At 41.9% G+C, this 24,524-nt stretch overlaps 1 protein-coding gene across 3 annotated transcripts in view; it reads right to left on the bottom strand.

Moving 5' to 3' along the window:
• Positions 1 to 24,524, bottom strand: part of RGL1 (ral guanine nucleotide dissociation stimulator like 1) — a 286,150-nt gene that overhangs the window by 11,919 nt on the left and 249,707 nt on the right. For all 3 annotated transcript variants that reach the window (XM_036863740.1, XM_036863756.1, XM_036863748.1), the window contains 6 exons: positions 15,874 to 15,963; positions 13,365 to 13,451; positions 12,010 to 12,042; positions 9,671 to 9,792; positions 7,107 to 7,196; positions 961 to 1,147 (listed from right to left, as the gene is read on the bottom strand). In XM_036863740.1, the coding sequence (XP_036719635.1) occupies positions 961 to 1,147; positions 7,107 to 7,196; positions 9,671 to 9,792; positions 12,010 to 12,042; positions 13,365 to 13,451; positions 15,874 to 15,963 (609 nt within the window). The remainder of the gene's footprint in view (positions 1 to 960; positions 1,148 to 7,106; positions 7,197 to 9,670; positions 9,793 to 12,009; positions 12,043 to 13,364; positions 13,452 to 15,873; positions 15,964 to 24,524) is intronic.

The raw sequence follows: 24,524 nt of genomic DNA, 5'->3' as shown, positions 1-24,524 counted from the left end.
CTCTGATCCAAGCCCCTTGACCAACAGACTGAAGCAGGTGTGTATAGAAGATGAAGGTGGATCTTTGGTTTTCTTTTCACTTACTTATGCAGCCATGAAGAACAAAAACTCTCTCTGGGAATTCCTTTATCACCTCTCATCACTTTCCCTTTTGGGGGACACAGTAGATTATGTCCTTATTACCAATTCCTCAACCTCCCCTGCATCCATGCCCTTTGCCCTGAGACGCCACAGTTCCTCCCATGAGAAGTGGCGTATAGTTCCCCACCTCATTTATTTATGTGGGATTTGGCCACATGATTCGCTTTGGCCAACAAATTTTGGTAGACAGAACCCAAGTGAAGCCTTGCTACGCGCTTGCAGGACGGGGACTGCCCTCTTGCTCATCCAATCTAGCGCGATAAGAGCATGCCCTGCATGGCTTCTAACTCCAAAAATAACGAGAGGCAGGTAGAGCAGACCTGGACCAAACCCATGGCCTAGGGCCAAGCCCAACCCAACCTGCAGATGCAGGACAGAGGATAAATGGTTGCTGTTCGAGGTCACTAAGTTTTGGAGTGGTTTGCCCTGCGCCATTATTGTGGTAAAACCTTGGCTGAGACAAGGTATGACACCGAGAGACTGACACATCTTTGGCTCTTGACTTTTTGCTCCAAGAAAATTCTCCATCTCCTGCATAAAGTGTAGCTCATGTGACAAGTCACGGTCCTTCAGTTGCCTCTGGATGTGGGAACGGAACAATATTTCAAAGGCTCAATGAATGAACAAACAGGCTTATCGCTTCTAGACATGTTTCTATAAGGAGTGAGTCCCCAGATTGAACTCTGCTTTTAACACCTCTTAAAAACACGATTTGCAAAATGCTGTAGAGTGATCAACTGGAAAACAGACATCCCTCGTGTGGCAAACACCAGGTCAGGTGCCCGCATTAGGAATTACGGAAAAGGGTGAAGTATATACCTTTTTCTGAGCCTCATCAGGTGTGTCCATGGGAGTGATGGAGCCCTCCTCTGCCTCTGAGTGATTTGACTCACAGGATGACACACTGACGGAGTCCATGCTCTCACCAGAGCTCCCGCTGGCAGTGGACTTGGGCTGTTCTTTGGTGGGAGTGCTACTGGTGATAATGTCCGACCCCAGAAACAGTCTGCAGAAAACACAATGCCAGGCATTCAGGCTCTTACAAATCTGGAATCCATGATTAAGCAAGTATTTTTGTGTTAATTGAATCCTTGATGTTTTCTCAGTCTTGTGTACCCTGTCATTATTATTTTAGGGCAACATTTGCTACAAAGTTTCTAACAGATCGTAGTAAACATCTTGTCCCAATAGGTTATTTCTAACCTCAAAGAACACACAGATTGCTTAGCTGAATGAAAGGCCATATTAATCTGAGGTCTTTCTGGGTCAATGGGTCTCCATTTTTTGAGAGTTCTGTACCACTCTGGCAGGGTCAGATTGCCGTGGCCACACCCCTATCACTTCCCACCATAAAATGAAATCCAGGAGGCAGAAGAAGGAGGCTGGCACTGCGCTGGACAAGAAACCAAGAAGGCAGACTTCTTTTCCAACAATCTAGTGAACTGAAATAACCTAAACTCCTTCACTGTAAAACAACTAGATAAGAAACATTAAAAATTCTTTTTAAAGTTGGGCTTGCAAGACAGTAAGAAAAGTCCCTGCAGGCCAGAGATGAAAAGTGCACTGAAAACCAGAACATGCAAGCTAATTCTGCTCTGGATGGGGAGTGGAGGTACCAACCCTGGCAAACTAGGCACATGGGTTTCAACACGTACGCAGGGTCCAAAGATGAGGGCTTCTGTCTATGTAAGGTGGGCAGTTAGTACTGACATCCTTTACAAAGAGCCAGGATCCTCAGAGGGCTGTACCCTTAGTAAAAAGATGGGCTAAAAAAAAAAAATCTTCCTACTGACATAGGAAGACAGCAGTGAAATTTACTTGTTGGCCTGAGCTTGGGTAGGAGAAAAATGTCTCCCCTGATCATGTGTGATTTTAGCCAGCACCTCACTCAGATCTGCTATTACTTAGCTGATCTAGGAACTAGGAACTCTCAGGTCAGTGATCCTTCTGAAGAAACTAGCATTAAAAAAACAACAGCAACAACAACAAACTTCCTGGAGGAGTATACCTTCAACATAGGCTACAGAGAATTCCCTGATAAAGATGAGCTCACAATACAAAGTTACAAAATACACACAAGGAAATAACTCACCCAAAGACAGAGTCAACTGGCATAACAAAACAGCAAATCTAGGCTCCTGAGAACTTTAGATTACAAGAACTGTCAGAAAGAAAGTAATAATTTATTCATTCATTCATTCAACAAATATTTGAGTATCTACCATGAGCCACGCTATAAAACAAGTATGTTGAAAAACATTAAAGACGTACAAGAAGAAACTGAAAATGGGAGTTAAGAGCACGACACTGACAAAAGGACAGGAAGATAATTTGCAAAAACAATTTCACTTCTTGAGTGAAAAAGGTAGTGACTTAAATTTAAAAACTCAGTGGAAGGATTAAATAAATGTGGAAGAGAAAAACTGTGAACTAGATGATAGGTCTGAAGAAAATTCTCAGAGATCAGCATCAAAATATAAAGACATGAATAATAAGAGAGGTTAAAAGACACAGAGAATGGAATAAGAAATGCCTGCATGTATGTAGGGAGAATTCCAAAAGAAGACAAATGAGAGAATGGAAAAGGGACCACATCTGAAGAGACAGTGGCTGAGGAGATTCCAGAACTAATGAACCACATGAATCCTCAGATCCAGGAACCACATCTTGAATAGGATAAATAAGACTAAATCCCCACTTAACCTGCACAGTGGTATATCAAAGACAAAAGAAGTTCTTAAAAGCAACAGGGCAGGGGGCATAATGCAAAGGAACAGAATTCAACAGACATCAGACATCTCAAAAGCAACAACAGAAGTCAGAAAACATGGAATAATATCTTCAAAGTGCTGAGTGAAAATAACAGTAATCCTTGGACTCCATACCTGTCTAATATAATTCCAAGAGTGAGGGCAAAATAAAGACTTTCTCAGACAATGACTGTTTACCATTAACAGACAGCAAGGAAGGAAGTTGTAAGATGCAAGAAGGAATGGCACGTAAAGAAACTAGCAAACAGGCCCAAACCCAAACAAGCACTGGCTATATAAAATAATAGAAACAATGAAGATGGGCTTGATTTTTTTTTAATTAAATAATTTTGGGAATTACAAGCTCAAATTCCAAGACCTAAAGCATATCTTTGTTCTGTCTCATCTCCACCCCACCATCTCTTGCCCCATTTTCCATGTCACTTCCTTTCTTGGACCTCCAAGCACTACTGGGGCTTTGGGAAAACAGCTAAGCTGACTGACCACAATTCACAGAAGAGAAAATAATGCTACTGTCTTACTTCTCCATGAATTACAAGGTAGACCTTTGAAGGCTGTGAATTAGTGGTCCTTAGCCCGTTAACTGAGAGTCTCTAACTTAGAACTAAATTGTTCAAAGACTAAAGGTTCTTCCATTGGTACAATTCCATGAGGTCATTCTGCTTTGTAAAGATTAATTCTAGCACAACATTAAGCATCTCTGACCTTCAAATGAGGCACCTCTTCCCCTAAGGCTCCAAAATTCTCTCCAATCTCTTTGGATGATGGGTGATTAAACGTGGGGAGAGGAAAAACTACATTTTCAACACTTGTAAAAAATGCTAAGATCATAAAATTTTTTGAAAATGAATGTTATACAAACACCTTTATATATACAAGGAATAAGATGGGGGACATGTGACCTGTGCTATTCATAATAAATGTTCAAACTCAACTGCAGATACCAAGGGTTAAACTCAAGCATCTCGGCAAGATTTCACTAACGAGAGAGATGTATGGAGTGTCCGCCACACTTTGTGCTCTGCACCCTGACAGTACTGCCTCTCCTGGATTTCACACGAATATCCTCACAAAGGCTGCGCGCTGCCAGAGTGGGTGCTGGGAGAGGACCCCGAGCTGCTAGAGCACCCAGCACAGTAAGTACAGATACTCGGAGTCACAGGGAAGCAGTTATATAAAAATGAGCATGCAGTGGCCGCTTCCAGGAACAGGGTCTAATTAAACTGACATCAGTCTTCCTTTCCTTCCTTCCTCCTCACCCTTTCTCTCCTGCTTTTCTTCCTTCCCTCCCTCATCTTCTCCCCTCCTCCACTTCTTACTTCCCATTCCATCTTTCCTTCCCCTCTTCCTTCAGGAAAAGCAAGAAGGCAAAGGAAGTAGCACTGGGGATTACATCTCCCTGTGCTGACCGCCAGTTGTCACAGCAAGTCCAGAAATGCCCAATTCTTACTGATGCAGGGACAACCACCACGACGCCCTGCATTCCTCGACTCCTCTACCAGGGAGTCTGAACCCCTGTGCACATGTCCATCTCACCAGCTCACAAGGCTTGGTCAGGCCCCTGGCTTATCTTAAAAGAGAGTTCATTCTCCCCCATAACTGCAGCAAGGAAAAGATAGCAAGATACTATGGAAAATTCCACAGAGGTGAATCCAGAAGGTCAGAAGTCTAGTGTTCTTGAGGGGCCGGGTAGACATCTGGACAAAGAGAGAGGTATGGCCAGACATCAGGACGACCTTCAAAATGCTTTCTATAAAATCACATGTTCCAACCTAATCCTCAAATGCCTGGTATCACGTGATATCAGGTAGAAAGGTGAGCAGCTCCTGATGGAGGAAGCTCATGCTGCCATGTGTTACGATGGGAATCTGACACTATCAGGTTCATGGGCCATCCGTGCCTCCATGCCTCAGTAGGACTCACTGAGGCAGGTGGAGAGAAGTGATGGGAAGTACCAAAACCCATAGAAACAGTCAGAATCCTGACCACCACCCTCCCACAAAAAAAAGACTCAAAGAGATTGTAACAAAGTTGTTTTGTTTAAAAAAATTCTTTTCGGGCACCCACTGAGAGCTAGAAGTTTTAGGAGTATTACAACCCCACTAGTCCTGACAACAACTCACTGAGGTGAACAGTATTATCCTCGTCTCACATATGACGAAACAGAAGTTCACACAACAAGTAACTGGTGCCGCTGGGATCTGTCAGGTCAGTGTGGCTCCCAAGCCCACCCCGCCATGAAAAATGTTCCACGTTCCCTAGTCACCGTTCTTGCTCATCCGTGGTGTGTCACCCAAAGGACCAGATACAGGTACACGTTTTCAAAACGGAAGAACAAATTTATTAATCAAATGATAACCTTGTTTCTTTGAACTAACCTCTTTAGCTTTCATTAGATTCATTAGTCGAATGTCTTTCAGAGTTTAATGTCTAAGAGATCAACTTCAAGAGAGAGACTAGGTTCTCTTAAGACTCTTCTATAAAAGTGCTACAATCAAAGCACAGGGTCTAATTAAACTTACATCTCTCTTCCTTTCCTTCCTTCCTCCTCAGCCTTTCTCTCCTCCTACTTTTCTTCCTTCCCTCCCTCATCTTTTCTCCTCCTCCACTTCTTACTTCCCATTCCATCTTTCCTTCCCCTCTTCCTTCAGAAAGTATTTCTCCACTAGGAAGACGGTAAAAAGAGTTATAACCTTGGCTCTAGAGCCAAATCTTGGATTTGAGCCCAGATCCTACAATAACTAGCATACTACTTACCTTGTCTGTGCCTTACTTTCCTGGTTTATAAAGTTGGTATAATAGCAGGACCTACTAGGTTATTTTGTGGATTGGATGAGAAATACATGTATTTTTTTCTCAGAACAGTGTTGGCACATGGCTCAATTTATTCATTCAATAAATATCTATTAATCATCTATGTGTCGGGCACCAGTCTAGGTTCCGGGGTTAGCAATGAATAAAAAACAGACATAAATGCCCGTCTTCACAGAGTTTGCATTCTAGATGATAAATAGACACATACAACATAGAGCACATCAGCCAGAGGTAAACGCAATGGAGAAATCCAAAGCAGCTGAGGGTGAGAGAGTGTGCCAAGGGTAGGTAACGTGGACAGGCTGTAGTATTAAATAAGGCGGTCAGGGAAGGCTCATGAGAAGGTGACAAAGATCTGGGGGAGGTGAGGGAGTGAGCCATTTGGCTATCTGGGGAACAGTGTTCTAAGCAGAAGAAACAGCAAATAAAAATGAGTGTGACTCGTGTGCTCAGGGTGGCCTGGGGGGCCGGAGTGCACGGAGTAGAGTGAGAGGCAAAGGTGAGAGGACAGACGGCGATGGGACGGGCAGATGGGGTTCGGTTGGTACTGCAGGTCTTGAAGGGTCTTGAGGGCCACTGTAAAGACTTCGGGTTGTACTCAAAGGGAGACAGGTGTTACGAAGTTAGCTACGCCTGGCGCTGAGCTGGGCAAACAGCCATGAGTACGATGCACAAGGTTCCTGCTCTCAGGTGGCTTACATTCCAATGAAGGTGACAGCCGGTATGATTGGGACTGACTGGGCAGATGGCAACATTAGACAGGATGCTCTCTCAGGAGGCAATGGTTTTGCCGACATCTGAAGGAGCGAGCCCCAGAGAGAGCCCACGCCAGACCACACGGACATCTAGTGCAAACACCTGGTGCATCTAGCGCGGAACGAGCCTGGTGTGGTTGAAGGATGGCTGGGAGACAGGTGAGCCTGGGTCCTGGTGAACAAGGGGGCGTGTCGGACCATAGGAAGGTGGTAAGAAGATTAGGGGAAGATCACGCTGGACCTAATGAAACAGGATAAGGAGTTTGGGACTACCTTAAAATAAGACCATCAGAAGTTTTAAAGCAAGGAAGCGATATAATCTGGCGTACATTTTAACACATGACCAGACTACTGGGTGGAAAACAGATTGCTGGAGCAAGGGTGGGGCCGGAAGCCAGGAAGGATGTTGCTGGAGTGGTCCAGGCAGGAGATGATGGTGGTTCAGACCAGAGAGAGAAGAGTGGGTAAGAAGGAGTGGATTTAGAAAACCTACTGAATTCATGACAGAAAGATAAACTGTTTAACGAGTGAGTGAATTGGCTCAGGGGAACTTTGTTGAATACCCTTCCCCTCCCGACTCAGACGGGACCCCCTTGGGGCCCCAGGACCCGATGGTGGCACTCACAGGCTGAGCCTCTTCACCATGCTCTTCCGAGGCTTGGGCGAGGTGGCACTGGCATCGGCAGACGCTTCGATCTCACAGGAGAGGGCGTAGCTGGGGGAGAGAGGGGAGCTCGTGAGGGCAGAGCTTGGTAAGTGAACAGATTTAAATCCCCATGATTTACTGGCTTCCTTGTAGAGGTAGGCTCTGATTATTCAAAGTAAAGATATGTACCATGTTGTTCTATGGCAAATGTCAGAGGGTACTGACTTAATGACCAGAGCTTACAAATTGACACATCCCTCCTCAAACCCCTACTGGTGTACAGATTGAGGCTGTTTAGCTTTGCATGCCTCAAACACATGAATTTGCCTGCTCCGGCAGCATCAAAAGCTGACTGCTTTCTGTTTTCCTGATTGTTCTCAACCCACTGCTGGGCCAGGGGAAGAATCATTTCTTCTCTACCACCTCCCTCCCATTAGTGTGTGTGTGTGTGTGTGTGTGTGTGTGTGTGTGTGTGTGTGTACCCACACACATGCTCAACTTACTGTTTATCTAAGGGAAATGAAAGAAGAGACATTTGTAAATGATCTCATCTTCAGTAAATAGACATAGGCAGTTATATTATTGACAAAAATATATAAATATGATTTCTAATTGCCAAAACCTCCTAAATTAAAAATGCTCCAGATTCAGACATCTATATGCCAGGCAGATATAACTTCCATAGGCACAAGAAGAATTTATATCTGCCTTGAAATGTCTTTTACGAAAGCTTGTAGCTCTAGCTAGGAGATGTACTTGATTCTCGGTAGGTGAGGAAGGTTAAGTGGTGAATACTAGCTTGGTAAGTTGCTTATTACATGTACTTTTTTTTTAAACCTAAAGATGTATCCAGGTAGTTGGTCAAGCAGAAGTATTCACTGAGATGGGAATTATTCAAATATTAACTTAAGCCGTAGGGGTTTTATAAACAGCAAGAAAAAAAATGGGATATGTTTAACAAAGATTCCTTTAATCATTAAAAAGTCAATTCCATAGCTGATGTTCTGAGCCTGAACTTTCTGATCCAAACCACCAGCCATGGTGTGTATGTGCCATACGTGAGACGGTTATCCACAGAGCGAGGAACTTCGTACACGCTGATCATCAGACCAGAAAATGTAAACAGAGGCAGTAACTGTTTTGTTTTCTACATAGCAAAGAAAAAAATCTCATTAACTGATGAGTACTCTGAATTAAAGGTTTTTTTCTTTTTCTTGAATCAAAGGTTTTAATGTAACAGAACCAACCCATTCTGAGATTTAAAAGGACCTCAGAAATCATCTGTCTTTCAAATGAGGAAACAGGCTTCCAGAGTTTACATGACCTGTCCAACATTATACGACCACCTTCAGAGCTTAGGCTTAGAGTCAGGCAGACCTGAGTTTGATTCCAAACTCTATCACTGACTAGTTATAACACTTCTCTAAACCTCAATTTCCTCATTGGCAAAATACTTATTTTGCTGTCAACTTCACCCTCCCTGATGATAAACTTTCAAGGAAATCCCCTAGTCTACAGCAAAAGTCAGCAAATATTTTCTCTACAGGACGAGTCGCTGTTGCAACTACTCAATTCTGTCTTTAAAGCACGAAAGCAGCCATAAATAAGAGGGAAATGAATGGGTTGTGTTCCAGTACAACTTTATTAATGGATATTAAAATTTTAATTTCAAATAACTGCCTCACGTCACAACATTCCTCTTCTTTTGTTTCTTTTGCAACCATTTAAAAATGTAAAAACAGGAGGTAGGCTGGATATGGCCTGTGAACTCTAATCCTCTGAACTACAGGGTAAAGGCTATACACCCCTCCCTGCTGGGCCAACATTCAAGGCACTGGAGTTAATGTACCTTTCCATGCTCGTCAACCTCTATTTTGACACCTGTCCCTTGTGAACCAACCAGAGTTCAATTGTTCTTCCAAATGCCAAGCTTGTCAGGCCACCAGGCCTTTGCTCACGTTCTTCCCTCTGTCTGGAATGTTCTTCTCCAGTTCTCCTGGTGAAATCTTTTCTTTCTTTCACAGCCCAGCCCAAATGTTCATGCCTTCATGTTATCTTTCCTTTTTCCCCCCTTCCTTGGCCAAGTGAACTGTTCCTGCCTAGGGGTCCTGCAGCACTTTGATTACCCATTGTATTTCAATTCTTCATGAGTCTCTCTCTCTCCTCCCCACTTGAAAGCTCCCTCAAAGCTAGTACCAATTACTGATAGTGACAAACATGGTAATGATGCTGTCTAAAATATGATTACATTTAATCTTCTCAAAGAAACATTTTATAGATAAGCATTCTGAAGATCAGGAAGAGTAAGTGACTTGTTCAAGGTGACAAAGATAAATAAATGTTAGAGCAAGAATCTGAAAGCACATTTTCTGATGCCATCAGTTCAATTTTTCCTGCTATACCATTAACCTTTGAAAACCGAGGACCTGGAACCTTGGAGCTGCTTGCTAAATAGTTGTTGAATAAATGGCCAAATGAGGAACCAGATGCAGTATTCCTCTGGCCAACACAGCTCCACCCTGATGGGCAATGTGTCCGCCTACCTCTCCTCCTCTGTTAGGAGCTGCTGCCTCTGGAACCACTGGATGAACTTTGGGTCTGGGGTCATACAATAGCTGTTGCAGGCAGACTGTAAGAGTTTGATTTGGGCAATCACTTCAAATTCCTAAAGCAGACAGAGCACCAAAGAGAAAGAGTGAATTAAAAGGCCAACCAAATATACATCTTTTCAACATGAAAACACACCACAGTAGGATAAATGATGGACAAATTCATCTAGGAGGATTCTAAAGTACTGCTTGTAACTTTGACTCACTGGTGTCTTTGCATGCTTTAGTGGTCAATCCTTCTTTCTCCTTGAAAAAAAGCAATTTATGTGAATAAAACAAGCTACCAAAGCGACCCAAACTAGGTACTACCTAAAGTCATAGTGACTTCCTTTTTCTCTTTTCCATCTCCATTCTTGAGACAGAAAAGTTATTTTTTAAGCCTGAGTCCTTCTAAAATGTATTTAAAAATTCTATTTCCTAAAAGATAAGGAAAATAATTACTCTAAGTCAGGAAGCTCACAAGTTCCCCACCCCCATCTTCTTCAACCCTTACCCCTCAATAAATAAGTTTTGGTAGGGTTGAATATCTAAACAGTCTAGGGCCTCATAAACTTGAATGTTTAGATTTCCTGAATCCTTGGGTTTTTACTACTCCAGTAAATCATTTAACTCAGTCTTTTAAAGCTCACAAGAGAAGCAAGTGTATAATTATGTCCAAAATTATTTATACTTCTTTAGATGTTTCAATAAAGATTTTTGTAAAGTCAGCAATGGATATAAGCTTTAGCTTTAGGTTTTACACTCAGACTTTCCAAAAGTTTAACATGCTAGTCTTAAAAGGAAAGAGATTACCATCCAGGGTTATTTTGAAGTGAAAGGACAGAGATGGGTAACTGTGGAGGCAATAACTGAATTTGGTTTTTTTTGTTTTTGTTTTTTTAAATTAATTAATTAATTAATTTTTGGCTGTGTTGGGTCTTCATTTCTGTGCGAGGGCTTTCCCTAGTTGCGGCTTTCCCTCTTCATTGCGATGCGCAGGCCTCTCACTGTCGCGGCCTCTCTTGTTGCGGAGCACAGGCTCCAGACGCGCAGGCTCAGTAGTTGTGGCTCACGGGCCCAGTTGTGAATTTGTTTTAATGTTACAGGACAGAAGCAGCTCAACAACTGGCAGATTCCGTAGGTGTCAACTTCCCATCCAGTGACCTCCATCCTTGGTCTCCGTATCCAAGGAACGTTTATCATCAAACGCTACCAGGGACCGAAGGCTTAACGTTCGTCTAGGGTAGTATATCTTGTTACTTATGAGTTCAGCCTGGTCAGCTCCTAAAACTTTGGTTTTAACTGCAATGTCATTTCCTCCTGGCAGTTTCTCTGACCCCACAAGTTGGGGCTAGTTGCCCCTCCCATATGCTCCTATAATACCCACGACTTCTGCTCACAAGCCCTTATCAGGCTGCATTGTAACTGCCTGTTTGTCTACCTTCCTCCTTGACTGTGAACTTTATGAGGGCAGGAAGCTCTGGGCTTTTTCTGCTGCAATCCCTAAACCTATCACACTGCCCGACCCCTGTTAGGTCTGCAGTCAACGTTTGTGGGATGAAAGAATGAATGAATAACTAAAGAACAATGAGAGTTACTATGGGGTGAAGTTATTATTTTGCTCACTCATATTCCTTGGAATTGTTTAAATACACCATTTTAAAAAACACTAAAACCCTAGCGAATTTTCAAAGCTCTGTTTTATCTTTTTTCATGCAGTGTGGAACTCTTCCACTCTCCACAGAAAAATTTCAAATTGATGTTGAACACCCCTTCCTATGCTGACAGGAAAGGAAAAGAATAATTATCCACATGTAACAATGAAGACTGTTTCCTTTCCTCTCTTCAATAGGCCTACAGGAGTTAACCATCTTTATTAACCCTTCCATAACATATACTCTTATGAAACCCTTTCTCCTTAATAGAATGGGCCTGTTATTGCTGAAGCTGATTGTAAAGAAGGAGATGATGAGGGGGTAAAGGAAGAAATGTGGGCTCAGGAGAGACAGGACAGCATTTGAACCCTGGCTGTGTTACCCGGTGACTCTGGTCAAGTTACTTCATCTCTCTGAGTCCTGGTTTCCTCACCCTTGAATTGAGGATGATAAAACCTACCCCACAGGGCTCTTGGGCAATACCACATAACAACATGCCAAGGACAATGACATCTGATAAATTTTCAATAATTGCTAATTTTTTTCTGCCTCTGTAAAAAATTTAAGTCTCCACTCCTCTAATTTTTTTCATGCCCAGTTGAAGTAAAATGGAAAACCACAGCCAAGACCCCTACTTACCCTTCTCCTCTTCTCAAAGTTTATCAGCCCACCCTGAAAGAAATTTTTTAAAATGAATGACAAACCAAGCTACTTTGAAACTCAGACTTATTTGTTCTAGGTTTTTGTTAAAATAGCTCAAAGGGATAATAAAGTCACAATTATTCATGACACTGTAATTATGGCTACAATGGCGGAAAAGAAGCATCATTCACTTAAAGAAAAACATTCTTTTAATTATAATAGGACAGGATTGGCAGAGAGCCTTCTCTTAAGATGCCTGAAACCAACTAAAACAGTAATGATAAAGGATTTACAACACAGAATCCAAATACATTTGCAGAGACAGTAAAGACAAAAGCTTGAGTGAATGTTCTGTTACACTTCTTTTTCTTTACCAAAAGCAACAAAAACAGATGGTCATTGACTCACACTGGAAACCAAATTGTCAATGTTTTATCAAAAGAAGTTTATCAAACTTCTACACAACATCATCACCGAAGTTAAGTTTCAACTCTCCATCCTCCCAGCTCCTATTCTCAGTAGGCTGAATTTAACTTCTAAATCATTGGTCACTCCCCCCAAATTCCCCAACACTGATGAGTGTTTCCTGAGATAAGCTGAGGCAGAGGATGTGAAGAGACGCGGAGCATCTCTCTCTGAGGGAGCATGTCCACAACATTTACGACGACCTTGGAGGTGGGATTTGCAAGATAACTGCTACTCCTTCTAATTATGATAGAGTAAAAGCGGACTGACTGACTGCACGTGATAATCAGGAAGGTGAGATAAACTTAAATACACAGGCAATCCTTAAATTTCATTTCAAATATCCAATCTCTTCTCCATGTAATATTCTACTGTATTACTGTTACTAACAAGTAGCTTGTTTCACTTCTTTCCCCACTCTGAGAGAGAGAGAGAAGGTAATAATCTGAAACAATAAAGCGATACTTAAAAATCCACGAGCTTGACTGACTCCCTACCCCAGCAGGTAGAATGTGAGGGTACATTATCCCCTCAGCTCCACCTGCCAAAGTCCCACCCAGCACCTCGGTCTTTGCTCAAACCCACTCCTTCCTAAGGATCTGCCATGACCTCCCCTCACAGGGAATTGATCGTGGCCTGTCCTCTTCTCTCTTTGCATTTCTGTTTGAGTTCTTACTATTTCTATCCATCACTGCCTGCTTTGATAGACACCTTCCACTGGATTGTGAGCCACTGCTGGTGTCACTCATCTTCGTATTCCTCATAGCATCTAGCACAATGCTACGTTCATAAAAAGCCCTCAATAGGTACTAACAAAAGTGTATTTCTCTCTTGGGTAACCAACGGGGAAGTTGCCGACCCACCTGCACCGTCAGCCTGGAACTCACCTCGATGTAGTCCTGAAGGGCAGTGTCAAGCATGGTCAGGTCAGTCAGGAAGGTGCCCAGGTAGGGCACGGTTCCCTGCATCACACCCTGAAGAGCAAGCACAAGAAAACCATCTTCGCTGTTATTGAAAGTTTAGGGTTTCGATAACCTCCACACTGGACCAAATGGACCTGTGGCCCGCTACAGTCAGCAACGTGCCCATTTGCAGATGGAAGCAGCAGTCTTCGAATGGCTAGGTGATCCTCGACAGCATTTGGAGAATAATTAAGGACCATTCAAGGCCTAATTTAAGGCCACTAGTGCTAACCTCCATGAATGAGATGTTGAAAAATCCCTAACACCAATAGGTCAGGAACTCTATCACCAAGGTAACTTTCAAAGTCATGAAATCCAAGCCTCAAAGCCAGGAGATGGTTCAAGTGTGTTCACAGTGGGGTTTACACATTGCTTAGGCTCAGGTCAGAGGGACCTCTGTTCTCTTTCACAGCATGTAGACACTCCCAGTGGTTCAGAATGGCCCTGGGAGGGATGGTCTCACCATTGGTAGAGGATTGGGCTGCTGCCCACTGGAGAAGTGTGACCGCAGGAGGACGGGGTGTCACTAGTAAAGTGGCTTGGTGACTCGGTTCTGAAGAATACAGGAGGGAAAGGGAAAAATAGTCCCTTTAAAGTAGAAAATCTGCCAAACTCTACCTTAACCAAGTGATGAAGGCTAATATCACCAGTGACATGTCATGCTGATGTCATTCACTCCTTGATACGATGAGAAGACACTTCACATCTGTGATATTCTTCCCCAAACCCGTGACCTCAGTCTAATCACTAGAAAAACAACAGACATCCCCTGGTTGTGGGACATTCTAAGGATACTAGAACAGTCTTCCTGAAGACTGTCAGGTAATGACAAACGAGGAAAGACTCAGAAACTGTCACACAGCAGAGGGTACTAGGGTGGCAACTAAATGCAGTGGGGTGCCCTGGGTTGGATCCTGGAACAGAACAAGGGTGCTCATGGAAAACTGGTGAAATCCAAATCAAGTCTGGGTTTCAGTTAACAGCAGTATGTCCATGTCGGTTTCTTAGTATTGATAGATATGCCATGGTTACAGAAAATGTCAATGGGTGGGGAGGTGGGGAGGTGGAGGGGGGATGGGGGAGGGATTCACAGAAACTCTATGTATTATCTGGAACTCTTTAAATTCTAAAATAAAAAGTCTATTTAAAAAAAAAATTTCCCTCAGAAAGAAATGTAGAAGCACTTCCACTGCAGGTATATATATACTATATTAATTTCACCAAATTTCCTTTGAAATCATCCCTATTCTCCATAAGGCCACAAAGGCACTAACCATTCTGAAGAGAAAATAAAAAGGGGCTTCCATGGACGACACCTTATCCTACAGTCCATTAAGGCACTTATGGAAATTCTGGCAAGAAAACAAAATATCCACCAGGGCAGAACAAGGCTGCCTGATGTGTGTGCAGCTGGCTGTTTCCTCAGCCAGAGCTGCTTCTTGAGGTTCACTCCAGGCAGAGTTTTGTCCTTCAGGAACTCTATGTCAGCTGCAGTATGTCCTTCCCTATCATGTGTACAAGGTCTCATCCTGAACTAAAATAATCTCTCTTTTTTTAACAGCTATTTTTAACTTGTCTTTGAACCACCAAAAAAGTCTGAAGTGCTGTGAATGCTTTACAGGCTTTATGTTACAGAAGACTCCCATCACTCAAAACCAATATTTCTGATTTATGCCCAGCTTTCCAAAGAAGGAGAAAATCTTCTCAAAGCAGGGATGAGAGTATTTTGAGTTTGTCAATCTCCATTCTCCTCTCTCTGGTTTTCCCCTTCTATGCTAAAAGTTAGGAGAGTGTTAAAAATAAAGCCAACGATGTCAAGAACTACCTTTCAGTCTTAAAGAGGGAGGTATCACGTTCCTCTGAGTACTGAAAAACTAGAAAGATTTGGCTAGTACTTGGGGTTAGTGACGAGAGCCAGAAAATGACTAGAGGATTTGGAACAGATGAAAAGATCTCCGAGTACAAGGACCAAGTCCTCCTGGGAGCTGACACTCTCTCTCCCCGGCACCCAGGTCCTGGGCCACCGTGTGTTCCAAGCTGGCTACAGTAGGCATTCCCGTCGGGGAACTGAAGCCCAGGGGTCTCAAGGCCAAGGTCGCGGTAGCTCCTAAGTGCAGGAGTGGATAAAGAAGACAGCAAAAGGGACAGAAGTCTACCTGCCGCAGACTTTCCCTCACTTCCAGAAAATAAAAATGTTCCAGAAAACAATGTGATTTGTGACTTTCAGTGTTTATTTCCTGCTGGGTCGAGTGGGAGTGAAAATAGCTTCAGACCTCCCAGGGCTGCTGAGGACAGATGAGGTAAAGGATGGGAGAACCTCTTTGAGGGCAGGGGCACCCTGCAGACGAAAGGGTCCAGGGCCATGCAGAAGCCCAGCCCCCGACACAGGGCCGCTCGCTGGTGGGCCCTCAGGGAGACCCAGGGCCTTGCATACCATGTCCTTCTGGAGCTGAAGCCGCCTCTGAGTGCGCTTCTGGTTTTCCTTAACGCTGCTGTCCAGGTTTGCAAATTTGGAGGTTCCTTCCTAAGAAACAGAAGCACACACAGAGGAAAGTGATACAGGGGCAAGTGAAGGGGCACCTAGTTTCTGGGGCGGAAACTCTGCACAACTATCTGGACGCCGTGCAAAGCGAAGAGGCCTCCAGCAGGCTCTGGGCTATTATGCAAACACTTAGCTGGCTAGTGGTTGAGACATCTATTCTTGAGAGTGCCTGGTGGCCATGGCTTATCCTGTTTTCCTCCTATTTTGTAAGAAGAGCCCTTGATTTGGTTATAAAATCAATCATTAATACAAGGCAGGCAATTCCCGGAACTGGAGACAATTTTTAACACATCCCAAATTTCACTCGAAGTAATCACACATCCTGGAAATGAAGATCTCTTCCTCTGTAAATTTTATGATTTCTTGATCTTGGCTTGAAAGGCATGTGCAGCATTCTGTGGAAGAAAAGGGACTATTCCTGTGGTATTTCTTAGCTAAATGAAACTTTTTATACCGGAAGTTTTCTGAGGAAGTCCAGCACTGATCTATGAAAGCCAGACCTTCATACATTTTTCTCCCCTTTTTCTCCCCCAGTCCAGCCTCCCAAGTTGCCTCTCAGGTTTGGAACTCCTACAAATCAATCTTTCCTCCTGGCGCCTGAGGACAGATGGCTACCCTTTCTCTCCTCCCATCTGTTGTGACAACAAACTCTTCTACATAATGACTAATCTCCAGTTTGCTGACTGAACATAAAGTGTTTTTGGTTTTGTGGTTTTGGGGTCTTGTTAAGTTCTCATTTTCCAGGAACTGCATGAATGGGAGGCAAATTTCACAATTCAGTAGTGCATAACTGCATTGGTTTTCCCTTAGTCAGTTCTCCCTGGGTTTATTATATGACCACAGCATGTGACTTTTCACTACTGTACGACTACGAGGGGATCTTTTCCAGTGACTTAGCCTTTCCGATGACACTGCAACATCAGTATCTTGTATCATTCACCAGCCTTTACCCAGGTCCAGGTACATCACTGGGGACAGAACCCGTAGTGACTCATTACGTACTTTCAGTCTCCCTATTACAAATGATAATAAGAAGAGATATCATTTAAAGATCCCCTGCTTATAGTTTTTCCTGGGGATGAACGAAAGTGTCCTAAAATGTGCTACTTCCTGTGCTGGGTGGTTGAGTCCTCCCAAACTATTGATAATTATTTTTGGGGGGAATTTTATTTATTTTTTCATACAGCAGGTTCTTATTAGTTACCTATTTTATACAAATTAGTGTATACATGTCAATCCCAATCTCCCAATTCATCACACCACCACCACCCCCCGCCACCAGCTTTCCCCCCTTGGTGTCCATACATTTGTTCTCTAAGTCTGTGTCTCTGTTTCTGCTTTGTAAATAAGATCATCGATACCATTTTTCTAGATTCCACATATATGCATTAATATACGATATTTGTTTTTCTCTTTCTGACTTACTTCACTCTGTATGACAGTTTCTAGGTCCACCCACATCTCGACAAATGACACAATCTCGTTCCTTTTTATGGCTGAGTAATATTCCATTGCATATACATGCCACATCTTCTTTATCCATTAATCTGTCGATGGATATTTAGGTTGGTTCCATGACCTGGCTATTGTGAAAGGTGCTGCAATGAACATTGGGGTGCATGTGTCTTTTTGAATTATGGTTTTCTCTGGGTATATGCCCAGTAGTGGGATTGCTGGGTCATATGGTAATTCTATTTTTAGTTTTTAAAGGAACCTCCATACTGTTATCCATAGTGGCTGTATCAATTTACATTCCCACCAGCAGTGCAGGACGGTTCCCTTTTCTCCACACCCTCTCCAGCGTTTGTTGTTTGCAGATTTTCTGATGATCCCCATTCTAACCAGTGTGAGGTGATACCTCATTGTAGTTCTGATTTGCATTTCTCTAATAATTAGTGATGTTGAGCAGCTTTTCATGTGCCTCTTGGCCATCTGTATGTCTTCTTTGGAGAAATGTCTACTTAGGTCTTCTGCTCATTTTTTTATTGGGTTGTTTGTTTCTTTAATATTGAGCTGCATGAGCTGTTTATATATTTTGGAGATTAATCCTTTGTCCATTTATTCATTTGCAAATTCTGAGGGTTGTCTTTTCGTCTTGTTTACAGTTTCCTTTGCTGTGCAAAAGCTTTTAAGTTTCATTAGGTCCCATTTGTTTAGTTTTATTTTTATTTCCATTACTCTAGGAGGTGGGTCAGAAAAGACCTTGCTGTTGATTTACGTCAAAGAGTGTTCTGCCTATGTTTTCCTCTAAGAGTTTTATAGTGTCCGGTCTTACATTTAGGTCTCAAATCCATGTTGAGTTTATTTTTGTGTATGGTGTTAGGGAGTGTTATAATTTCATTCTTTTACCTGTAGTTACCCAGTTTTCCCAGCACCACTTATTGAAGAGACTGTCTTTTCTACATTGTATACCCTTGCCTCCTTTGTCACAGATTAGTTGACCACAGGTGCGTGGGTTTATCTCTGGGATTTCTATCTTGTTCCATTGATCTATATTTCTGTTTTTGTGCCAGTACCATATTGTCTTGATTACTGTAGCTTTGTAGTATAGTCTGAAGTCAGGGAGTCTGATTCCTCCAGCCCCGTTTTGTTCCCTCAAGACTGCTTTGCCTATTCAGGGTCTTTTGTGTCTCTATACAAATTTTAAGATTTTTTGTTCTAGTTCTGTAAAAAATGCCATTGGTAATTTGATAGAGATTGCACTGAATCTGTAGATTGCTTTGGGTAGTACAGTCATTTTCACAATACTGATTCTTCCAATCCAAGAACATGGTATATCTCTCCATCTGTTTATGTCATCTTTGATTTATTTCATCAGTGTCTTATAGTTTTCTGAGCACAGGTCTTTTTACCTCCTTAGGTAGGTTTATTCCTAGGTATTTTATTCTTTTTGTTGCAATGGTGAATGGGATTGTTCCTTTAATTTCTCTTTCTGATATTTTGTTGTTAGTGTATAGGAATGCAAGAGATTTCTGTGCATTAATTTTGTACCCTGCAACTTTACCAAATTCATTGATTAGTTCTAGTAGTTTTCTGGTGGCATCTTTAGGATTTTCTATGTATAATATCATGTCATCTGCAAACAGGGACAGTTTTACTCCTTCTTTTCCAATTTGTATTCCTTTTATTTTTCTTCTCTGATTGCCATGGCTAGGACTTCCAAAACTATGTTGAATAATAGTGGTGAGAGTGGATATCCCTGTCTTGCTCCTGATCTTCGAGGAAATGCTTTCAGTTTTTCACCACTGAGAATGATGTTGGCTGTGGGTTTGTCGTATATGGCCTTTATTATGTTAAGGTAGGTTCCCTCTATGCCCACTTTTCTGGAGAGTTCTTATCATAAATGGGTGTTGAATTTTGTCAAAAGCTTTTCCTTCATCTATTGAGATGATCATATGATTTTTATTCTTCAGTTTGTTAATATGGTGTATCACATTGATTGATTTGCATATATTGAAGAATCCTTGCATCCCTGGGATAAATCCCACTTGATCATAGTATATGATCCTTTTAATGTGTTGTTGGATTCTGTTTGCTAGTATTTTGTTGAGGGTTTTTGCATCTATATTCGTCAGTGATATTGGTCTGTAATTTTCTTTTTTTGTAGTATCTTTGTCTGGTTTTGGTATCAGGATGATGGTGGCCTCATAGAATGAGTTTGGGAGTGTTCCTTCCTCTGCAATTTTTTGGAAGAGCTTGAGAAGGATGGATGTTAGCTCTTCCCTAAATGTTTGATAGAATTCACCTGTGAAGCCATCTGGTCCTGGGCTTTTGTTTGTTGGGAGATTTTTAATCACAGTTTCGATTTCATTACCTGTGATTGGTCTGTTCATATTTTCTATTTCTTCCTGGTTCAGTCTTGGAAGGTTATATCTTTCTAAGAATTTGTCCATTTCTTCCAGGTTGTCCATTTTATTGACACAGAGTTGCTTTCAGTAGTCTCTTAGGATGCTTTGTATTTCTGTGGTATCCATTGTACTTCTCCTTTTTCATTTACAATTTTATTGATTTGAGTCCTCTCCCTCTTTTTCTTGATGAGTCTGGCTAAAGGTTTATCAATTTTGTTTATCTTCTCAAAGAACCCGCTTTCAGTTTTATTGATTTTTGCCATTGTGTTTTTTATTTCTATTTCAGTTATTTCTGCTCTGATCTTTATGATTTCTTTCCTGCTACTAACTTTGGGTTTTGTTTGTTCTTCTTTCTCTAGTTCCTTCAGGTGTAAGGTTAGATTGTTTATTTGAGATTTTTCTTGTTTCTTGATGTAGGATTGTATTGCTATAAAGTTCCCTCTTAGAACTGCTTTTGCTGCATCCCACAGGTTTTGGATCATCGTGTTTTCATTGTCATTTGTCTCTAGGTACTTTCTAATTTCCTCTTTGACTTCTTCAGTGATCTCTTGATTATTTAGTAATGTATTGTTTAGCTTCCAGGTGTTTGTGTTTTTTACGTTTTTTTCCCTGTAATTTATTTCTAATCTCATAGCGCTGTGGTTGGAAAAAGATGCTTCATATGATTTTAATTTTCTTAAATTTACCGAATCTTGATTTGTGACCCAAGATGTGATCTATCCTGGAGAATGTTCTGTGCGCACTTGAGAAGAAGGTGTAGTATGCTGTTTTTGGATGGAATGTCCTATAAATATCAATTAAATCTATCTGACCTATTGTGTCATTAAAAGCTTGTTTTTCCTTATTAATTTTCTGTGTGAATGATCTGTCCATTGGTGTGAGGTGTTCAAGTCCCCCACTATTATTGTGTTACTATTGTTTTTCCCTTTTATAGCTGTTAGCATTTGCCTTATGTATTGAGGTGCTCCTATGTTGGGTGCATATATATTTATAATTGTTATATCTTCTTCTTGGATTGATCCCTTGATCATTATGTAGTGTCCTTCCTTGTCTCTTGTAACATTCTTTATTTTAAAGTCTATTTTATCTCATATAAGTATTGCTACTCCAGTTTTCTTTTGATTTCCATTTGCATGGAATATCTTTTTCCATCCCCTCACTTTCAGTCTGTATGTGTCCCTAGGTCTGAAGTGGGTCTCTTATAAACAGCATATACACGGATCTTGTTTTTGTATCCATTCAGCCAGTCTATGACTTTTGGTTGGAGCATTTAATCCATTTATATTTAAGGTAGTTATCAATATGTGTTTTCCTGTTGCCATTTTCTTAATTGTTTTGGGTTTGTTATTGTAGGTCTTTTCCTTCTCTTGTGTTTCCTGCCTAGAGAAGTTCCTTTAGCATTTGTTGTAAAGCTGGTTTGGTGGTGCTGAATTCTCTTAGCTTTTGCTTGTCTGTAAAGGTTTTAATTTCTCCATCACATCTGAATGAGATCCTTGCCGGGTAGAGTAATCTTGGTTGTAGGTTCTTCCCTTTCATCACTTTAAATATATCGTGCCACTCCCTTCTGGCTTGTAGAGTTTCTGCTGAGAAATCAGCTGTTAACCTTATGGCAGTTCCCTTGTATGTTATTTGTTGTTTTTCCCTTGTTGCTTTTAATAATTTTTCTTTGTGTTTAATTTTTGTCAATTTGATTACTATGTGTCTCGGCATGATTCTCCTTGGTTTTATCCTGCCTGAGACTCTCTGTGCTTCCTGGACTTGAGTGGCTATTTCCTTTCCCATGTTAAGGAATTTTCGACTATAATCTCTTCAAATATTTTCTCGGGTCCTCTCTCTCTCTCTTCTCCTTCTGGGACCCCTATAATGAGAATTGGTGTGTTTAATGTTGTCCCAGAGGTCTCTTAGGCCATCTTCATTTCTTTTCATTCTTTTTTCTTTATTCTGTTCTGCAGCAGTGAATTCCACCATTCTGTCTTCCAGGTCACTTATCCGTTCTTCTACCTCAGTTATTCTGCTATTGATTCGTTCTAGTGTGTTTTTCATTTCAGTTACTGTATTGTTCATCTCTGTTTGTTTGTTCTTTAATTCTTCTAGGTCTTTGTTAAACATTTCTTGCATCTTCTCAATCTTTGCCTCCATTCTTTTTCCAAGGTCCTGGATCACCTTCACTATCATTATTCTGAATTCTTTTTCTGGAAGGTTGCCTATCTCCACTTCATTTAGTTGTTTTTCTGGGTTTTTATCTTGTACCTTCATCTGGTACACAGTTCTCTGCCTTTTCATTTTGTCTATCTCTCTGAGAAAGTAGTTTTCGTTCCATAGGCTGCAGGATTGTAGTTCTTCTTGCTTCTGCTGCCTGCCTTCTGGTGGATGAGGCTATCTAAGAGGAAACTCTTAAGAATTTGCTTGGAGTAAGAAATCAATTTTTTCTGACTTGAATGCAAGTGTCCACCTCTTTCCAGGGAGTAGGTTATTCTGGTTCCCTTTCAGTTTCTCAATCACTGACAGACATGTAATGTATGGACATTATTGCAGGTATACCTAAAATTCTTAAGAAGGATTTCTGAAAAGTTAAGAGGCTCCTGAGAATCACAGAAGTAGGATCCTAAAAGAGCACTTAGGAAAACCTCCTCATTGGGAGGACAAAGATCTGGGATGAGGAGCTGGAAGATTTGCTGATTTCATGACTTCATGAGAGTGAGATTCCACTCCTGGATAGATAACTAAAAAAAGACTGACTAGTAGTGCCAGCTCTTCCAGATGAGGTGTCAACTGAAATCCCCTATGTGCCACATCCATCCATGTTTTGGATGTGGAAGTGTTTTCCACATCCAAAGGAAGTGTTTTCCTTCCTCGACCCTAAATCCTTTGCCCTGCAAGGTCTCACAACACCAATCCCTTGAAACTTCTTGAGACTTCTCACAGGATTTGTGACTGCATCGCTCTGGGTCCCTCCTGTGGCCTCCTTTTGCTGCCTGTGCTCACTCTCTCTTAATGATTCTTCTTTCTGACAAAGTCATCTTGTTTTTTGCTCTACTCAGGTATTTGGAAATACTATCCAGTCCCGTGACCTCAATCATCACCCATGTTTGGATGAATTCCAAATCTTGCCCTCCATCAACCTTCCACTCTCCTCTTGTCTCTTCTCCTCGCTGTCCTTCTCTCTCTCTCTCTAGTGCAAACTTCTCACCTGAGTCTCACCTTCTCTCTATCTCCATCTGTGGCAGAGGACAACTGCCCTCATCCATCCTGTTCCTGGGCCTCAGAGGGGCCTCTTCTACTTGGGTGCTACACAGACATTTGGATCCCTCTCCACACATGTTGATTAAATGACAGCTTAGCAGTTAATGGTAATTATGTGAATAGGCCTTCCCAGCCCTACGGTCTTCTACCCCAGCTCTGACTTCAGTGTGCTTGGAGCTTCACTAAACAGACGTCTCCACCAGAGCCAATGGCCTGGGCCTTTCTAGCATTTGTTTCTAGCAGTGTAACCCAGAAGAGTTCTCACCAAGAATCCCAAGAACCAAGAAGATTTGGTGAGACTCTTTCTTCCTGTTGGTTTGAAATGTGTGGACTCCATAGATAACCTGTTTGGAATGATCCAAGTTTCAGAAATCATAAGACAGTAACAGTTTTAAGATAATCTCTGAGTAAAATAAAAACATTTGTCTCCAACAAGTAAAAGGAAAACCACAGATTTTTGCTAATTCTGATGTTGCCTCAGCCGTAGTATTATAGAGGTAGCACCTTACATCTGTCCAGAAGCAGAAGAGAAGATAGGTCATTCACGACTAGGATTACCCAACCACAAATCAGTTTAAGTCCAGGAGTGGCATATTAAAAACAGAGACCAGCCATGGTTCTTCTGAAAACCAAAGTACCTTCATTTCATTACAACTGTGCTGAGAATTAACATCCAGAATTATATACTTAGTATGAAGAATAATAAAGATGACTGGAAAGGGACCCACAGAGACGTATGACCTGCCCAAAACATTCCACTATCATTAACGATAATGCACAGACCACATGAATTCATAGCCAAGTTTTTCATCTTTGGGATTCCAGCCACGTATAAGAAATTTAACCTAGAGCACCGAGGTAAACTTCTACATTTCAGAAAGGTTTATGGGACCTTTAATGTCTAGATATAGCTCTGCTTCTAAGGTTTCAGCCAGAAGATGGCCACCAGGCAATGAGCTGCACAGTATTCAATTTATCTGCTTTGGAAGGATGACTCAGAGCTATCGGGATTTGAATGTGTGGCTCCAATTAGTCTAGCTTTGTATTACTGACAGGGAGACCACTAAGCCATCTCCTTCCAGCCAGATGAGTTTCCATTTAAAGTCTGCAAATCCAAGGGGATGTGAAGCAGGGAGTAACACGACCTCAGCAAGCCAAGCACTGTTTAGTGTGCAGTTCATCAGGTGAGCCGAATCCAAAGTCAGACAGCAGCCACCCGGCCCTGCTCACACCATCTACGCCAAGAAGGGCTAAGAGTGGGCAAGTTGTTAAAGTCCTGTGAATTAGGAGGTCCATCAATGGATGTCAGTTTCTGAACACTTGCTACATGCCCAATGTGTTAGGCATTAGAGACATAACAGTGAAAAAGTCCCTGCCTGCAAGAGGCTTACAGGCCAGCAGGGAGACAGGTGAAATGCACAAGCGATTCTAATGGAGCATATGATAAGTGTT

This window comes from Balaenoptera musculus, chromosome 1 (assembly GCF_009873245.2).
Source record: "Balaenoptera musculus isolate JJ_BM4_2016_0621 chromosome 1, mBalMus1.pri.v3, whole genome shotgun sequence".
Classification (NCBI taxonomy): domain Eukaryota; kingdom Metazoa; phylum Chordata; class Mammalia; order Artiodactyla; family Balaenopteridae; genus Balaenoptera; species Balaenoptera musculus.
This window is presented reverse-complemented; position numbering and strand designations above follow the sequence as displayed.